Raw genomic sequence first — 15,550 nt, forward strand, 5'->3', positions numbered from 1 at the left:
GGGCACATGGAGAGGAGTGAGGAAAGATTGACCAAGAGGATATATGTGTCGGAGGTGGAGGGAGCAAGGAGAAGAGGGAGACCAAATTGGAGGTGGAAAGATGGAGTGAAAAAGATTTTGTGTGATCGGGGCCTGAACATGCAGGAGGGTGAAAGGAGGGCAAGGAATAGAGTGAATTGGAGCGATGTGGTATACCGGGGTTGACGTGCTGTCAGTGGATTGAATCAAGGCATGTGAAGCGTCTGGGGTAAACCATGGAAAGCTGTGTAGGTATGTATATTTGCGTGTGTGGACGTATGTATATACATGTGTATGGGGGGGGGGGGGTTGGGCCATTTCTTTCGTCTGTTTCCTTGCGCTACCTCGCAAACGCGGGAGACAGCGACAAAGTATAAAAAAAAAAAAAATGTACAGAAGAATATTTACGAAAAGTCCATGGGCAATCTCTTGTATAGTGGTCTTGATCCGTTGTTGTGTTGGCACAGTCGAGTCTAAAGCAGTCTGAGAACCATTACGACCTCAAAACTTGACCCACTTTCTTCAAGCCGAACGTCAGGTTTTCTTTTTCTCCCCTGTAGATATTACTTCGGTTTCTGCGGCTGAGATTTGTTAGCTTATGTACCTCCGTCATGAAGTAATAGATCTACCATGCACTCCTCAGTAAGCCACAGCGACACATGAACCCTGTCAGACAGATGGTGAGCTGTACTGGTGCAGGTAGTTGATGGCACCCAACCAAGGGGAATGTCCCACACATACTGGCACAGGTATTGTAGGTTTTCCAAGGCACTTTGTAGGTGGTGTCAGACATCATCACATGTGGTTCAGGCGGTGCAAGTTTCCATCCAGAATTGCAAGTAGAATTTATATTATATACTTGGTCCCGCCAGTGATGCAGAGGGTTTTTTGAGGTGTTGCGTGGCACCCAACACAATAGAAAAGCTGATGAAGGGTTCACGGACAAACAATGGCTTTGTATATGTTTATGATAAAGATTCGGAGTACCTAAGAAACAGTAGGGAGGTAATAGGTTTTAGACAACAACCGTCCTGGAATATACTGCCGTCTTGACGTAGTGATACCCAGAACGTCATACACCATGTTTATCATCAAAACAAAGTTACCTAGCCAGCCTTATTAACTTACGTAACATAAATACCTTTCTTTTTTTCTTTCTCGGCTGTCATCTTTTTCCTTTTTTTATTTTCTTGTAAATACACGAAGTACATGTTCCCACGATAGCTAACCGCTCCAAGTTTTATGATAGATAAGATTTTCGTGGTTGATTTGCTGACAACTAGTAGTCGGCGCCGATGGATTATATATTATTTTGTCGACTGGTTTATTTTCGACACATTCTTCCTGGCGCCACCTTTCAGTTTCGTTGAAAGGCTTGAGGGCGAAGGTGGTGGGAGGGACCTAGGAGGTGCATCTGCAAGTTGGGGGATAGATAACGTTGATTGATTTGACAGTTTATCATAATGAAGGCGAAAGGTATTGATTTCTTCGCTCCTGACGGTTGATATTTGTGTGAATATCGGTGTTCAAAAAGTATTTGTCATTAGGAAAAGTTGATAAGTGCAGTAATAACGTGGAACTAAAGGAAATATATTAGCCAGCAAAATACTGTTTGACCCGCTAGTGCCGACTCATCCCCCCCCCCCCCTCCTCAAAAGAAAAAAAAAGCTGCGTAATATTTACTATATGTACGGCGTCCGGAATTATTGACACGGTGAGTACCTTTGTTATTATCGTTAGTGTGTAATACATTTCCGTGGATTTGGACTGATGGGTGGGTTGGCAGGTCTCTGATACAGCAAGTCTCGGTTTCCCGATGTACTCTGATAGACCGACTTTCCTGCACCAGTGTTACACCAGAAACGTTTAAACTAACCCCCCCTATTTAGACCCAAGTTTTTCATAATGAACCGATAACCTGTTATGCCTTAGTAGTTTTTTCTCTAGGTAAAGACTATTCATGTGCTGCTGTTGACGGATGAGAAAGGTGAAGCATAAATGTGACAAATTTGGTAATCCTGTGGGTAAATCGGAATTCTGACGCGACGTGTTAAGCTGGGGGTCTGGCTGCATTCGGCAACCGCGCGCGCAACCCCAGTTTGCAGGTGCCGGATAATAATTATTATTTTCTAATTTATTTTAGATATGTATGGGATTTAGTTGTGATTCTCTTTCGAGTTTTTCCTTTCATAAACGTTGCAGTTATGCACCCCGTTCAGGTAATTTTAGACGTTGCGACGCTGCAGCATAACCAATTAAATACATGTATGTGTTGCCATACGGACTCGTTTTTGTTCGTACATAGGATGGGAATCTCCAGCTTAGAGTGTGTTCATTCCTGGTGGGAACATGAGGTGGGCGGATCTGGTGCCGCAACCTTAGAGTGTTCACGGAGATCTTTGGCAAATCTTATGAGCTATGATGAGTGGCTGAGGCCTTTTAAAAGGTCTTAGGTCCAATCGTGTGGAGATCTCGGTCCAATATGGCTTGCGGTGTCAGAAGCCGAGTGATCACCCCCTCTCCCCCCTCCACACACACACACACACACACACACACACACACTCATCTTTGTTCTCATACCTGAATCTCCACATAATTTGTTAATTCCTTGTTGCAGTACCTTTTTTTGGCTACTGTTCGCGGAAGGCATGGAATCAGCTTCCTTGGACTTACAAATCATCTCAAGCACTTACCTGATGGGGAAACAGTCATTTGCTGAACGTTAAAGTAAGCCAGGTACATCATATGTAAACAAAGGCCTTTCCCCTCGCCACGAAAGGCGTCAATAGTGAGGAGGGGAAAGCGAAGAGTTGATATGGAAAAGAATAAAGTGAGAAAATGGCTGGATATAAGGGAAGAACAACAAAGCAGGATAAAGGGAACAGTGCTTATGACAAGGAACAACAAAAGAGGAAAGCTGGTGAAGTAAGTAAAGGCATTGTATGTTAGAAGTGAAGTTAGGGAGAGGCGGTAACTGATGAGTATAGGGAACACTTGGGTAAATAAGGAGTCTGGTAGAAGTGTGTGTGGCACCTGCAGGAGCCACATGTCCGTCGTCATTGGGATTAAGAGGGACACCTCATCTGCTGGTGGAAAATGTAAGTCGTCAGCAGGGTGGGTGGGGAGGGGGCACCTTAGCTGCTGGGAGAACATATAAGTCGTTAGCGTGGGAGGAACATCTCTTATGTTATTAGGAACATGAAGCTCAACATCGGGGAAGGAACAACTAATTCATGTAATGGGGGAGCTTGCATGTTTCAGCAGGGGAGGAACAGCTTACCTGCTGAGTAACATATATGCTGTCAGCAGGAGAGGAACAGCCCACTGCATTAGCAGTTAGAATGCCAGCAAAGAAAAAAAAAAAAGGAGGGGAGGGGATTACCCTAAAGAACTCGGGCTGAGGGAATGCGAGAGGGGCAAGTGGGTTTGTAGAGATGTGTGACATTGAGATAAGCACCAGTGATTGGATTGACTGCTGTAATTGATACCAGAAAATGCACCGACCCGTAGGTTGCACAAGGGAATTGATTGACCTTTGGTTAGACGTATGGGAGTTAGACTTTTGTGGTCAGCATTCGGGACTAGATGAGCGGTTGCGGCCAGCCGCAACACGATAGAACGGGTTCATAGGGAGGGGAAATGGTTATCATTTCTTTTTTGTTTAATGAACTTAAAGATTGCACCATCGTGACGTCATAATGACTCGTAGATTGGATTAATTAGAACAATTTATGGTAGACACCGGGATACTCTCTCTCTCTCTCTCTCTCTCTCTCTCTCTCTCTCTCTCTCTCTCTCTCTCTATATATATATATATATATATATATATATATATATATATATATATTATATGAATAATCGTTGGTGCCCATTACGTTTAAGTACTTCATCTGAAGTACTTCAGCTTCCTTAGAGAGGATGACAAAAATAAATCAAAAACAAGTTCTACATGTTCGCCAGAGGTCGTTTGGGTGCCTGCAGAATACCTCCTGACTCTCATTGGCTGTCCATGGTTGGATGGTAGTAGTCATAAGCCTCGTTTTTTTGGTGTCTGTAACAATCCCGCCGTGGCTAACCAGAAGGATCTTTCCCTGAGATTTGTAGATTCGTGAGGAATGATATACGGTACCTCAGTTAACTGTTTCTCCCTCTTTCTCTGACCACTTGTGTATAATTGCTTCTTGCCATTTCGGGATATGACCGTATTCGTGTAAGCGATCCACGAACTAGTCGGACTTTCTGTGCGCTCGAGCATCCCTCCTGTGCTCATTCATCCGTTTGTGCAGGTTATATGACCTGTTTCCCCGAAATACCCTACTCGCATCCGCCACACGGGACATGGTAAATAATTCCACTCCATTTCCTCGTTTACATTCTATCCAGTTCTCATTCCAGCTGTGTTGGTAACTCTTATTCCCATTTTCAGTACAAAAAAACGTTAAAGAATATAGCGGTCTGTGCGTAGTCTTTTTTCATTAACCCCCCACGCATATATATTTCGTTTTACCGTCTGAAGCCATTTATTATTATTTTTAAGCCCTTTTGCAGGCAAATATCAGTAGGGATCCTGTAAAGATTTGTCTCGAGTAAGGAGAGCCTCTATGATGTCAAAACAGTCTTTATTGAACCTCGGTATGTTTGTCAAATGTACAAACTGTTGTCTTGCTGGTTTGGTTCTAAGTTGGCTTCCAGGTGCGAAAAGCGTGCTTGCCTTCGAGATGCTTACAGTGATGGTAAAGCTGGATTTTGAATCTCCGTTATACATATCCCATCACGCTCATATTCCCCCATAGGTGGTGGAAATTAAGTGTATAGGAGCATAGATGCCACACATGCAATCTGTATAAGGTTAACATAATGGTGTTACATCATTTTGATATACACCAAGGTCAAGGAACCATGGGAGAGAGTTTCTGTGAACATACTGTCAGGATTGTCTCAAACTAGGGGAAAAAGCGCTAGTGGCAAGCACTGAAATTGCGCACCTGGCATGATTAGAAATGTACATACAGTGGATGTATATAAAATATATGCATTGTAATTATAAACTGTTGAAGAGTTAAGCCAAACGTAAATTTATATAAACTCTTAAAGACTTAAAGATTTATTTGATCAAAATTGTAACATAGAAGCAGTAAGGCAACTGCTAGAAGCAAAATATTACTATAGTTGAAAAGTAGACTGGTTCCTTTTTTGTCTCGCATAACCAAACCGTTAAAAATGTCAGTCGGGTAGCATATGTCAAAAGACCTGTTGTGTGGCGACCCCCTTCAAGTGGCGCTCAGTGCACCAGCCCAACCTCATATACCCTTAGATACGCCATTGTAACTATTATCTTCAATTTTTGGTATTTTTCTCAGAAAATAAATTTCCTTTAAAAACTCATTATAAGAAGTATTTTTCGTGCAAAATTCAAATCTGGTGTTAAAATAACGTTTACTTCTCTTAATGACACCTAATTCAGATGTTAAATGAAGTCAATTTTGAAATATTTCTGTTCCTTTGCATCTTATTTACTGAGTATGTAGTGGTAACAGAGCATTATGATATAGTTTTCATGATTATTTCAAGTATAGAAGTGTTTGAATATTTTATCTTTCAAAATACCCTGAACTGTTACCTTCAGTTTTTGGCATTTTTCTCAGAAAAATAGATATCCTTTAAAAACTAATGATAAGAAGTATTTTTGATGCTGGATACAAATATGGTTTTAAGTTGCATTTAGTTGTCTATATGACATTCAGTTAAGCTGTTAAATGGAGTCAATTTTACAATATTTCTGTTCCTTTGCATCGTATTTACTGAGTACGTGTCTGTAACTGAGAGCATTATGATATGTTTTTCATGATTATTTCAACTATAGAAGTGTTTGAATATCTCATGTCTCAATTTTGAAACAAAAAGTTTTTTGAGTTAGTTTTTTGAGTTAAAAAATTCCCTGAACTACTACCTTCAGTTTTTGGCATTTTTCTCAGAAAAATAGATTTTCTTTTAAAAACTCATTATAAGAAGTATTTTTCATTCTGAATACAAATCTGGTGTTAAGATATCGTTTAGTCGTCTTTATGACATTCAGTTAAGCTGTTAAATGAAGTCAATTTTAGAATATTTCTGTTCCTTTGCATTGTATTTACTGAGTATTTATTGGTAACTGAGAGGATTATGATATATTTTTCATGATTATTTCAAGTATAGAAGTGTTTGAATATCTCATTTTTCAATTTTGAAACAAAAACCCTTTTTGAGCTAAAAAATACCCTTCAATTTTTGGCATTTTTCTTAGAAAAACAGATTTCCTTTAAAAACTCATTATAAGAAGTATTTTTCATGCTGAATACAAATCTGATGTTAAAATATCATTTAGTCATCTCTATGACATTCAGTTAAGCTGTTAAATGAAGTTGATTTTGAAGTATTCTCTGCTCCTTTGCATCGTATTTACTGAGTATGTATCAGTAACTGGGAGCATTATAATATATTTTCCATGATTATTTCAAGTATAGAAGTGTTTGAATATTTCATCTTTCAATTTTGAAACAAAACGTTTTTGGTGCCAAAAAATACCTTGAACCTTCAATTTTTGGTATTTTTCTCAGAAAAAAAAATTCCTTTATTAACTCATTATAAGAAGTATTTTTCATGCTGAACACAAATCTGGTATTAAAATAAGGTTTAGTCCTCTTAATGACACTCAGTTAAGCTGTTAAATGAACTCAATTTTAAAATATTTCTGTTCCTTTGCATCCTATTTACTGAGTATGTATCAGTAATTGTGATCATTATGATATATTTTTCATGATTATTTCAAGTATAGAAGTGTTTGAATATCTCAGGTTTCAATTTTGAAGCAAAATTTTTTTTTTGAGATGAAAAATACCCTGGCATTTTTCTCAGAAATATAGATTTTCTTTGAAAACTCTTTATAAGAAGTATTTTTCATGATGAATACAAATCTGGTGTTAAAATATTTAGTCACCTTTCTGACGTTCATTTAAGCTGAATTTAATTTTGAAATATATTTTGCTCGTTTGCATCGTATTTACTGGGTATGTATCAGAAACTGAGAGCATTATGATATATATTCCATGATTATTAAAAGGGTAGAGGTGTTTGAATATCTTATCTTTAATTTTGAAACAAAAAGTTTTTGAGCAAAAAAATCTTCTGAACTATTTCCTTCAATTTTTGGCATTTTTCTCAGAAAAATGAATTTCCTTTAAAAACTCAGTATAAGAATTATTTTTCATGCTGAATACAAATCTACTGTTAAGATATCGTTTAGTTGTCTTTATGACATTCAGTTAAGCTGTTAAATGAAGTAGATTTCAAAATATTTTTGTTCCTTTACATTGTATTTACTGAGTATGTATCGGTAACTGAGAGCATTGTGATATATTTTTCATGATTATTTCAAGTATAGAAGTGTTTGAATGTCCTGTGGTTCAATTTTGAAACAAAAAGATTTTTGAGCTAAAAAATACCTTCAGTTTTTGGCATTTTTCTCAGAAAAATAGATTTCATTTTCAAACTCAGTACAAGAAGTATTTTTCATACTGAATACAAAATCTGGTGTTAGAATATCTCTGAGTCATCTTTCTGACATTCATTAAGCTGTTGAATGGAGTTTATTTAAAAAAAAAATTCTTCTCATTTGCTCTATGCTTACTGGGTATGTATTGGAAATTGAGAGCATTATGATATATTTTCCATGATTATTTCAAATATAGAAGTGTTTAAATATCATATCTTTCAATTTTGAAACAAAATTTTTTTGAGCTAAAAAATCTTCAATTTTTGACATTTTTTTTTCAGAAAAATAAATTTCCTTTAAAAATTCATTATAAGAAGTATTTTTCATGCTGAACACAAATCTGGTGTCAAGATATCATTTAGTTGTCTTTATGACATTCAATTAAACTGTTAAATGAAGTCAATTTCAAAATATTTTTGTTCCTTTACATCATATTTACTGAGTATGTATCGGTAACTGAGACCATTATTGTATGTTTTTCATGATTATTTCAAGTATAGAAGTGTTTGAGTACCCTATGGTTCAATTTTGAAACAAAGATTTTTGAGCTAAAAAATACCCTGAACTATTATTACCTTCAGTTTTTGGCATTTTTCTCAGAAAAATAGATTTCATTTACAATCTCATTATCATAAGAAGTATTTTTCATGCTGAATACAAATCTGGTGTTGAAATATCGTTTAGTCATCTTTCTGACATTTATTTAAGCTGTTAAATGAAGTCAATTTTAGAATATTTTCTGCTCGTCTGCATTATATTTACTGGGTATGTATCTGAAACTGAGAGCATTATGATATATTTTTCATGATTATTTCAAGTATAGAAGTGTTTGAATATCTCATGTTTCAATTTTGGAACAAAAAGTTTTTTGAGCTAAAAAATACCTTATAAGAATTATATTTTATGCTGAATACAAACCTGGTGTTCGAATTTCATTTAGTTGTCTTTATGACATTCAGTTAAGCTGTTAAATGAATTCAATTTTAAATATTTTCTGATTATTTGCATCGTATTTATTGGTTATGTATCAGTGACTCAGAGCATTGTGATATATTTCCTATGATTATTTCAAGTATAGAAGTGTATGTATATCTTATCTTTAAGTTTAAAAGAAAAAATTTTTGAGCTAAAGTTTTTTTTTTTCATACATATTCGCCTTATCCCGCATTAGTGAGGTAGCGTTAAGAACAGAGGACTGAGCCTTAGAGGGAATAGCCTCACTTGGCCCCCTTCTCTGTTCCTTCTTTTGGAATATTGAAAAAAGAGGGGAGGATTTCCAGCCTCCCCTGCTCCTTCCCCTTTTAGTCGCCTTCCACAACATGCACGGAATACATGGGAAGTATTCTTTCTCCCCTATCCCCAGGGATAATATATAATATATAAAAAATGTCCCTAAAAATTTTTGGCATTTTTCTCAGAAGAATAGATATCCTTTAAGAACTCATTACAAGAAGTATTTTTCACGCTGAATACATATCTAGCGTTAGAATATCAACTAAATTCAATCAAGGTGTTAAAATCAGATTAATTTTGAAATATCTAGTGATCCTTTGCATCTTATTTACTAGGTGTGAATTGGTAACTGAGAGCTCTATGATGTATTAACCAAAATTATTTCAAGTATAGAAGTGTTTGAATATCTAATCTTTCAATTTTGAAACAAAAAGTCTTTGGAGCTAAAAAAAAATACCCAGAAATATTACCTTCAATTTTTGGTATTTTTCTCAGAAAAAAATGTTTATTTAAGAACTCATTATAAGAAGTATTTTTCTTGCTGAATACAAATAAGGTCTTAAAATGACGTTTAGTCCTCTTAATGACATTTGATTAATCTGTTAAATGAAGTCAATTTTAAAATATTTCTGTTTCATATTTAATCAGTATGTATCTGTAAATGAGAGTATTATGATATATTTTCCATGATTGTTTCAAGTATAGAAGTGTTTTAATACCTTATCTTTCAGTTTTGAAACAAAAAGTATTTTGAGCTAGAAAATACTCGTAACTATTCACAGGGGTATCTAGGGGAACGAGGAGAAGTGGGAGACCAAATTGGAGGTGGAAAGATGGAGTGAAAAAGATTTTGAGTGATCGGGGCCTGAACATCCAGGAGGGTGAAAGGCATGCAAGGAATAGAGTGAATTGGAACGATGTGGTATACCGGGATTGACATGCTGTCAATGGATTGAACCAGGGCATGTGAAGTGTCTGGGGTAAACTATGGAAAATTTTGTGGGGCCTGGATGTGGAAAGGGAGCTGTGGTTTCGGTGCATTATACATGACAGCTAGAGACTGAGTGTGAATGAATGTGGCCTTTGTTGTCTTTTCCTAGTGCTACCTGGTGCACATGCTGGGGGAGGGGGCTGTCATTTCATGTGTGGCAGGGTGGCGACGGGAATGAATAAGGGCAGACAATATGAATTATGTACATGTGTATATATGTATATGTCTGGGTGGGTATATATATATGTATACACTGTGGTTTCGGTGCATTATTACATGACAGCTAGAGACTGAGTGTGAACGAATGGGGCCTTTGGTGTTTTTCCAAGCACTACCTCGCACACATGAGGGGGGAGGGGGTTGTTATTCCATGTGTGGCGAGGTGGCGATGGGAACAAATAAAGGCAGACAGTATGAATTATGTACATGTGTATATATGTATATGTCTGTGTGTGTATGTATATGTGTACATTGAGATGTATAGGTATGTATATTGTGCATGTGTGGACATGTTTGTATATACATGTGTATGTGGGCGGGTTGGGCCATTCTTTTGTCTGTTTCCTTGCGCTACTTCGCTAACGCGGGAGACAGCGACAAAGCAAATAAATAAATACGTTAAGATGTAAAGGTATGTATATGTGCGTGTGTGGACGTGTATGTATATACATGTGTATGTGGGTGGGTTGGGCCGTTCTTCCGTCTGTTTCCTTGCGCTACCTCGCTAACGCGGGAGACAGCGACAAAGTATAATGATTAGAAATAAATATCTAGGGGAAATAGGACCTATGGCAAGCAGTGAAATTGCACCTCTGGCTTGATTAAAAATGTACATACAGTGGATGTATGTATAGATATATATAGTGTAATTAGAAACTGTTGAAGAGTTAGGTGAAACTTAAATTTATATAAATTCTTAAAGACTTAAAGTTAAAGATGTATCTGATCAAAATTGTAACGTAGAAGCAGTAATGCACCTGATAGAAGCAAAATATTATTATAGTTGAAAAGTAGGCGAGTTTCTTTTTTATCTCACAAAACCATACCATTAAAAATGTCAATCAGGTAGCATATGTCAAAAAAACAAACTTGTTGAGTGGCACTCAGGGCACCTACCCTACCTGCCATACCCTAGATATGCCACTGCTCAAAGTCATCAAGGAAATAGATATATACATGCTTGTCACGAAGATATGATCCAATTAAAGGAAAACTATGAAAGGACAAAGTAGCTTTGTAGATGAAGAGATACAGTGCACGAAAAGAATTATTAACCAGAGTAAGTGCTAACACTTGAAAGTGGTCCAAAACTAATTTTTAAACAACTCAAGCCAGATGTAGATGGGGAGTTTGTAACATTGTCTTGTAGTCACAGCAGAGATTTTTATCCTGAATAGAAATGGTTATTTTCTAATATTAGTCTCATGGCAAACAATTATTTGAAGGATTGATGAGGGATGTGCTGAAATGATATAGGCATATAGAGAGGATGAATGAAGTTAAGGAAGGAAAGTGGAGGTGCACACAAAGGAGTTGGAAGGATATGCTGAAGGAGGCTTTGAATTATTGAGGCTTGAATACCGGCAGGGTGGGAGGCATATGTGGGATAGAGTGAATTAGATTGATAAGAGTGACATGCTGTCACTGGGAGGGCTGAAGTTTTCAAGTGAACCATAGATTATTTGGTGGGCCTTATCTCAGAATGGTGGTCTTAATTTAGGTAATGAAATACATGACAGCTAAAAAAATAGATATGTGTGAATTAGGCCATTGTTCATTTGTTTCTTATGTTTCCTTGCAAAGGTGAAAGAAGCAGTTGTGATTGGAAAAAGTTAAAAAATATCTCATGAAACCCTCAACACTTGGAGCGCTAACTGCTGCTTAAGTTGTATGTCACATATATATCTGCCCATTATCCTTCTCAGTGCAAGCTTATCTGGTGTTTTGTGATTCATAACTGGAACATACTGTACCTGAAATTTGATGGAAATGCATTGTTCCACAATACATTTTACCATATTTGCTATATTGTAAACTTCTTAGCCCCCATCACTTATTGCTGAGACTAGTTCTCTATACAGCCCGTTTAACAGAAGCACGACTTTTATGTATTGAAAACAAAGCTTTTTTCCTTCTACCACTTACATTGAAATTTATTATCCATTGGCTACAGACAAGTAAGAAGGAAAAATGGAAAGCCCTTCATCATGGTACTGTCAGTGAATCTTTTTTGGTGACGAGTCTTGGATATATTTTTCCATAAGTTCTCTGTATTTTCCACTTTGAAATATATAATCTTTTTTGTGCTGTCAGAGATAGCTTGAGCAATTCCCAGAATAGCATAAGCAAAAAGAATTTCAAAAGCAACATGGGAATGGCATGAGGGCCTTTTTTTATACACAAAATACAAGGGTAACTAGTTTGAAAGATGACTAGAGAATAGTACAGAAAGAGGCTGGGGACTTAGCTTATTGTAAATTCATCTTGTTTGTGGAGCCAGGATCAAACTGATGAACTAATCCCTCCAGACCTCCATATCACAGTGTAAGAAAAAAAGAAAAGATGACATCTGGTATACTTACATCACGTAATCTCATGTAAACATGTACCATCAGTTGTTCATCACCACCACAGAATATGAAAGGCGTCCATAATGCTAAACTGGGCTTACTTATTTTATTTAAGGCATGTAGCATTTGAGATCTGTCATTCTAAGTTGTGAGCTAGTGCCTGTGTCTGTTTATCACTCACAAATTATCTTCAAAAACTTAAGTTTTGGTGACTATAGTGGCTCACAGGGCATAGAGCACTAAAAATCTGTGATGTGGTTAAGTGTAATGTTTGACATCTAGTGAACTGTTGAGCTTCAGGGCATAGTGAAGTGCCTTTCATCCTGGGCCTGCCTAGTGTGGTAGTTGTCCTCCACAAACAGGGTGTGGTGGTGGTGGTGTGATAGAACCTCAATAAGGGAGGAGAGCGCCATGCCAAGGGGAGCACAATCTCCCAGGAGGACACAAAATGTCTCTGTTGGAGGAAGTTTGTATCGTTCCACCTCGCCAGACCTACTTCTCTTGTCATCAGACTCTTCTGCCCCACCCACACCAAGGGAACGACACACACACACTGTTGTGGTACCTCGACCGCTTAGCTTAGCCAGTGACTCCCATGCAGCTTCCTACTTATACTCCTGCAATGCTCCATATGCCAGGTACCTAATGCATTCAGATGCAAATTATACATGTATTCATGTACTTTGGTAGCAGTAGGCACTGCAGCAAATTATATATACTGTTCTTCATTGATTTTTGCATTTAGTGCAACAAGTTACAGTGTATCCCTCTGCTGTAGTAACAGACAGTTGCAGTAGAGGAACACAGTTTCTCCAGCATGTAGTTACTCCCACAAGTTATTTTGTATTCATATGAAGTAGTAACAGTTACATTACTTCAGCTTTACATTTGTATTTTGTTGTAGCAGTTGCATTGGCATGTGAAACATGTGGTCACAAACTATAGCTGATACTTATAATTATGACAGCATATTATGTGCATGTTCATCATCTGTATATGTCGCAATGATGTAGTTTCAAGTTATATGGCTTAATATAACCAAAGTAATATCCATCTTATCATTTTCTTAAGTAATATGGTAATTACAGCTGTAATTAGAAGTAGTATTCATCATTGCAGCTTGTGCTGCCATAATATATTGAATCATTAGCAGTTCTTAAACCAAATTTATACATTGTTCACATGTTGTACTGTAAAAGTATGGTGTAGTAGTTACAAAAGACTCATACTGTTCATATACCAAAGTCATAGCAGTTACTGCAGCAGGTTGTACGGATATATTTTGTTGTTTGTTTATGAGATGTAGTTTAGCAGGTTATATGTATGTTTAGTAGTAACTGTTATTATGGTTATTAAGCTGTAAAGATAATTACTCTTGTGGCTGCAGTCACTGAATGTGTGGCAAGTTGTATATTAGCATATATACAGAGTAGCAATAGCTATTAGAGTACAGGACAGTATAGTAAGTGCTTGTATGCTCTAGTGGTAGTAGCAATTAGTACATGAAATATAATGTATAGAAATTACATAATTATATTGTGTGTAATGATATACATAGGAAGTCATATTTTTATTATAGTACATGCTCTAAAGCTATGTTCAATAGGGGTGATGGATATTCTTCTTTAGCATGCATGCAAAACTGAATGTAGTACTGTACAGAACTCATGCTGTTGTGTGTAATTCACTCACTTGTGAGTCAAGTTAAATGCAGTTTACTCATCACAAGTAATACCACAATACCATGCATACCATGATTTAGCTTGTTTACGTCTTTGGCTCACCTGCCAACACACTTCTATACACCTCAGTATGATGTAAGTGTCTCCCTGTGGTTCATGGTGGACAAGTGTTAACTTGTGTAGTTACATATTTAAACAGTTACCACTAGTTAATGGTGTCAGAGTTCTAATTTATGATAAGAATCCCAGTTGTGTAAGTAGATAAGTGCTCAACCTGCAGTGGTAAAAAATAGGGATTGTTCAGCTTTGGGAACTTAGAAGACTTCCTAATCCATCTGTCGTAGTTAATGATAGCAGCTGTTTCAGATATGGTAAACATCAATCATTTCAGCTGTGGTAATTATACCTAGGTGAAGTGAATTTACAATTCACTTAGGTTAATGGTATAAGAAATTGCTTACTTAAACAGGATGTTAACCGGCATTGAAGAGAAAAGATTATCACTGGAATTTTATAGAGAAAAAATGCTTGATAATGTAGTTGTTATGTATCACATGATAATTTTTGATAGTTTTTAGAGTATGGGAAACCTTCCTTTTTGATTATAATAGTATATTCTTTAGTCTTTCTGAGATTAGATAATGTGCATAGTATATATAGATAAATTAGCATGAATTTGTTAGGTGTGTTGTGTGTTGTCTGTGAATATTATAATGAAAGTTTAGCTTGTAATGTTGAATTTTCATTGGAGACAGTAGTATTTATCCAGCTAATATTCAGATGTGTAATTTCATCATTTAGGCTCAGACAGCCAGTTAGTATTTATCTTTTAAACCTGAAAACAACTTAGAAGACTGGTTGCTGTTGATACAAAATTTTAGTCTAGAGAAATAGTGGATTATTCTTGTGTTACTGGAAAGTAGCACAAAACAGTGCTTTGTTTTGTTTTTTTGTCCAGTTAGTAGTGAAGTGTTTTAGATATCTGGGAGTGGATCTGGCAGCGGATGGAACCATGGAAGCGGAAGTGGATCATAGGGTGGGGGAGGGGGCGAAAATTCTGGGAGCCTTGAAGAATGTGTGGAAGTCGAGAACATTATCTCGGAAAGCAAAAATGGGTATGTTTGAAGGAATAGTGGTTCCAACAATGTTGTATGGTTGCGAGGCGTGGGCTATGGATAGAGTTGTGCGCAGGAGGATGGATGTGCTGGAAATGAGATGTTTGAGGACAATGTGTGGTGTGAGGTGGTTTGATCGAGTAAGTAACGTAAGGGTAAGAGAGATGTGTGGAAATAAAAAGAGCGTGGTTGAGAGAGCAGAAGAGGGTGTTTTGAAATGGTTTGGGCACATGGAGAGAATGAGTGAGGAAAGATTGACCAAGAGGATATATGTGTCGGAGGTGGAGGGAACGAGGAGAAGAGGGAGACCAAATTGGAGGTGGAAAGATGGAGTGAAAAAGATTTTGTGTGATCGGGGCCTGAACATGCAGGAGGGTGAAAGGAGGGCAAGGAATAGAGTGAATTGGAGC

General features: G+C 37.0%; 1 protein-coding gene across 5 annotated transcripts in view; it reads left to right on the forward strand.

The window, feature by feature from the left end:
• LOC139760625 (kelch-like protein 5) overlaps nt 1-15,550 on the forward strand; it is a 59,942-nt gene that overhangs the window by 12,461 nt on the left and 31,931 nt on the right. Inside the window, exon 1 of one of the 5 annotated variants that reach the window (XM_071684028.1) lies at nt 12,512-12,981. The exons of 3 other annotated variants lie outside the window; for them this stretch is intronic. In XM_071684028.1, coding sequence (XP_071540129.1) covers nt 12,755-12,981 — 227 coding nt within the window. In that variant the 5' untranslated portion in view covers nt 12,512-12,754. Of the gene's footprint in view, nt 1-12,511; nt 12,982-15,550 lie in introns of those variants that run through there. One more of the 5 variants, XM_071684027.1, reaches the window with a different exon arrangement.

Source organism: Panulirus ornatus, chromosome 37 (genome assembly GCF_036320965.1).
Source record: "Panulirus ornatus isolate Po-2019 chromosome 37, ASM3632096v1, whole genome shotgun sequence".
Lineage (NCBI taxonomy): Eukaryota > Metazoa > Arthropoda > Malacostraca > Decapoda > Palinuridae > Panulirus > Panulirus ornatus.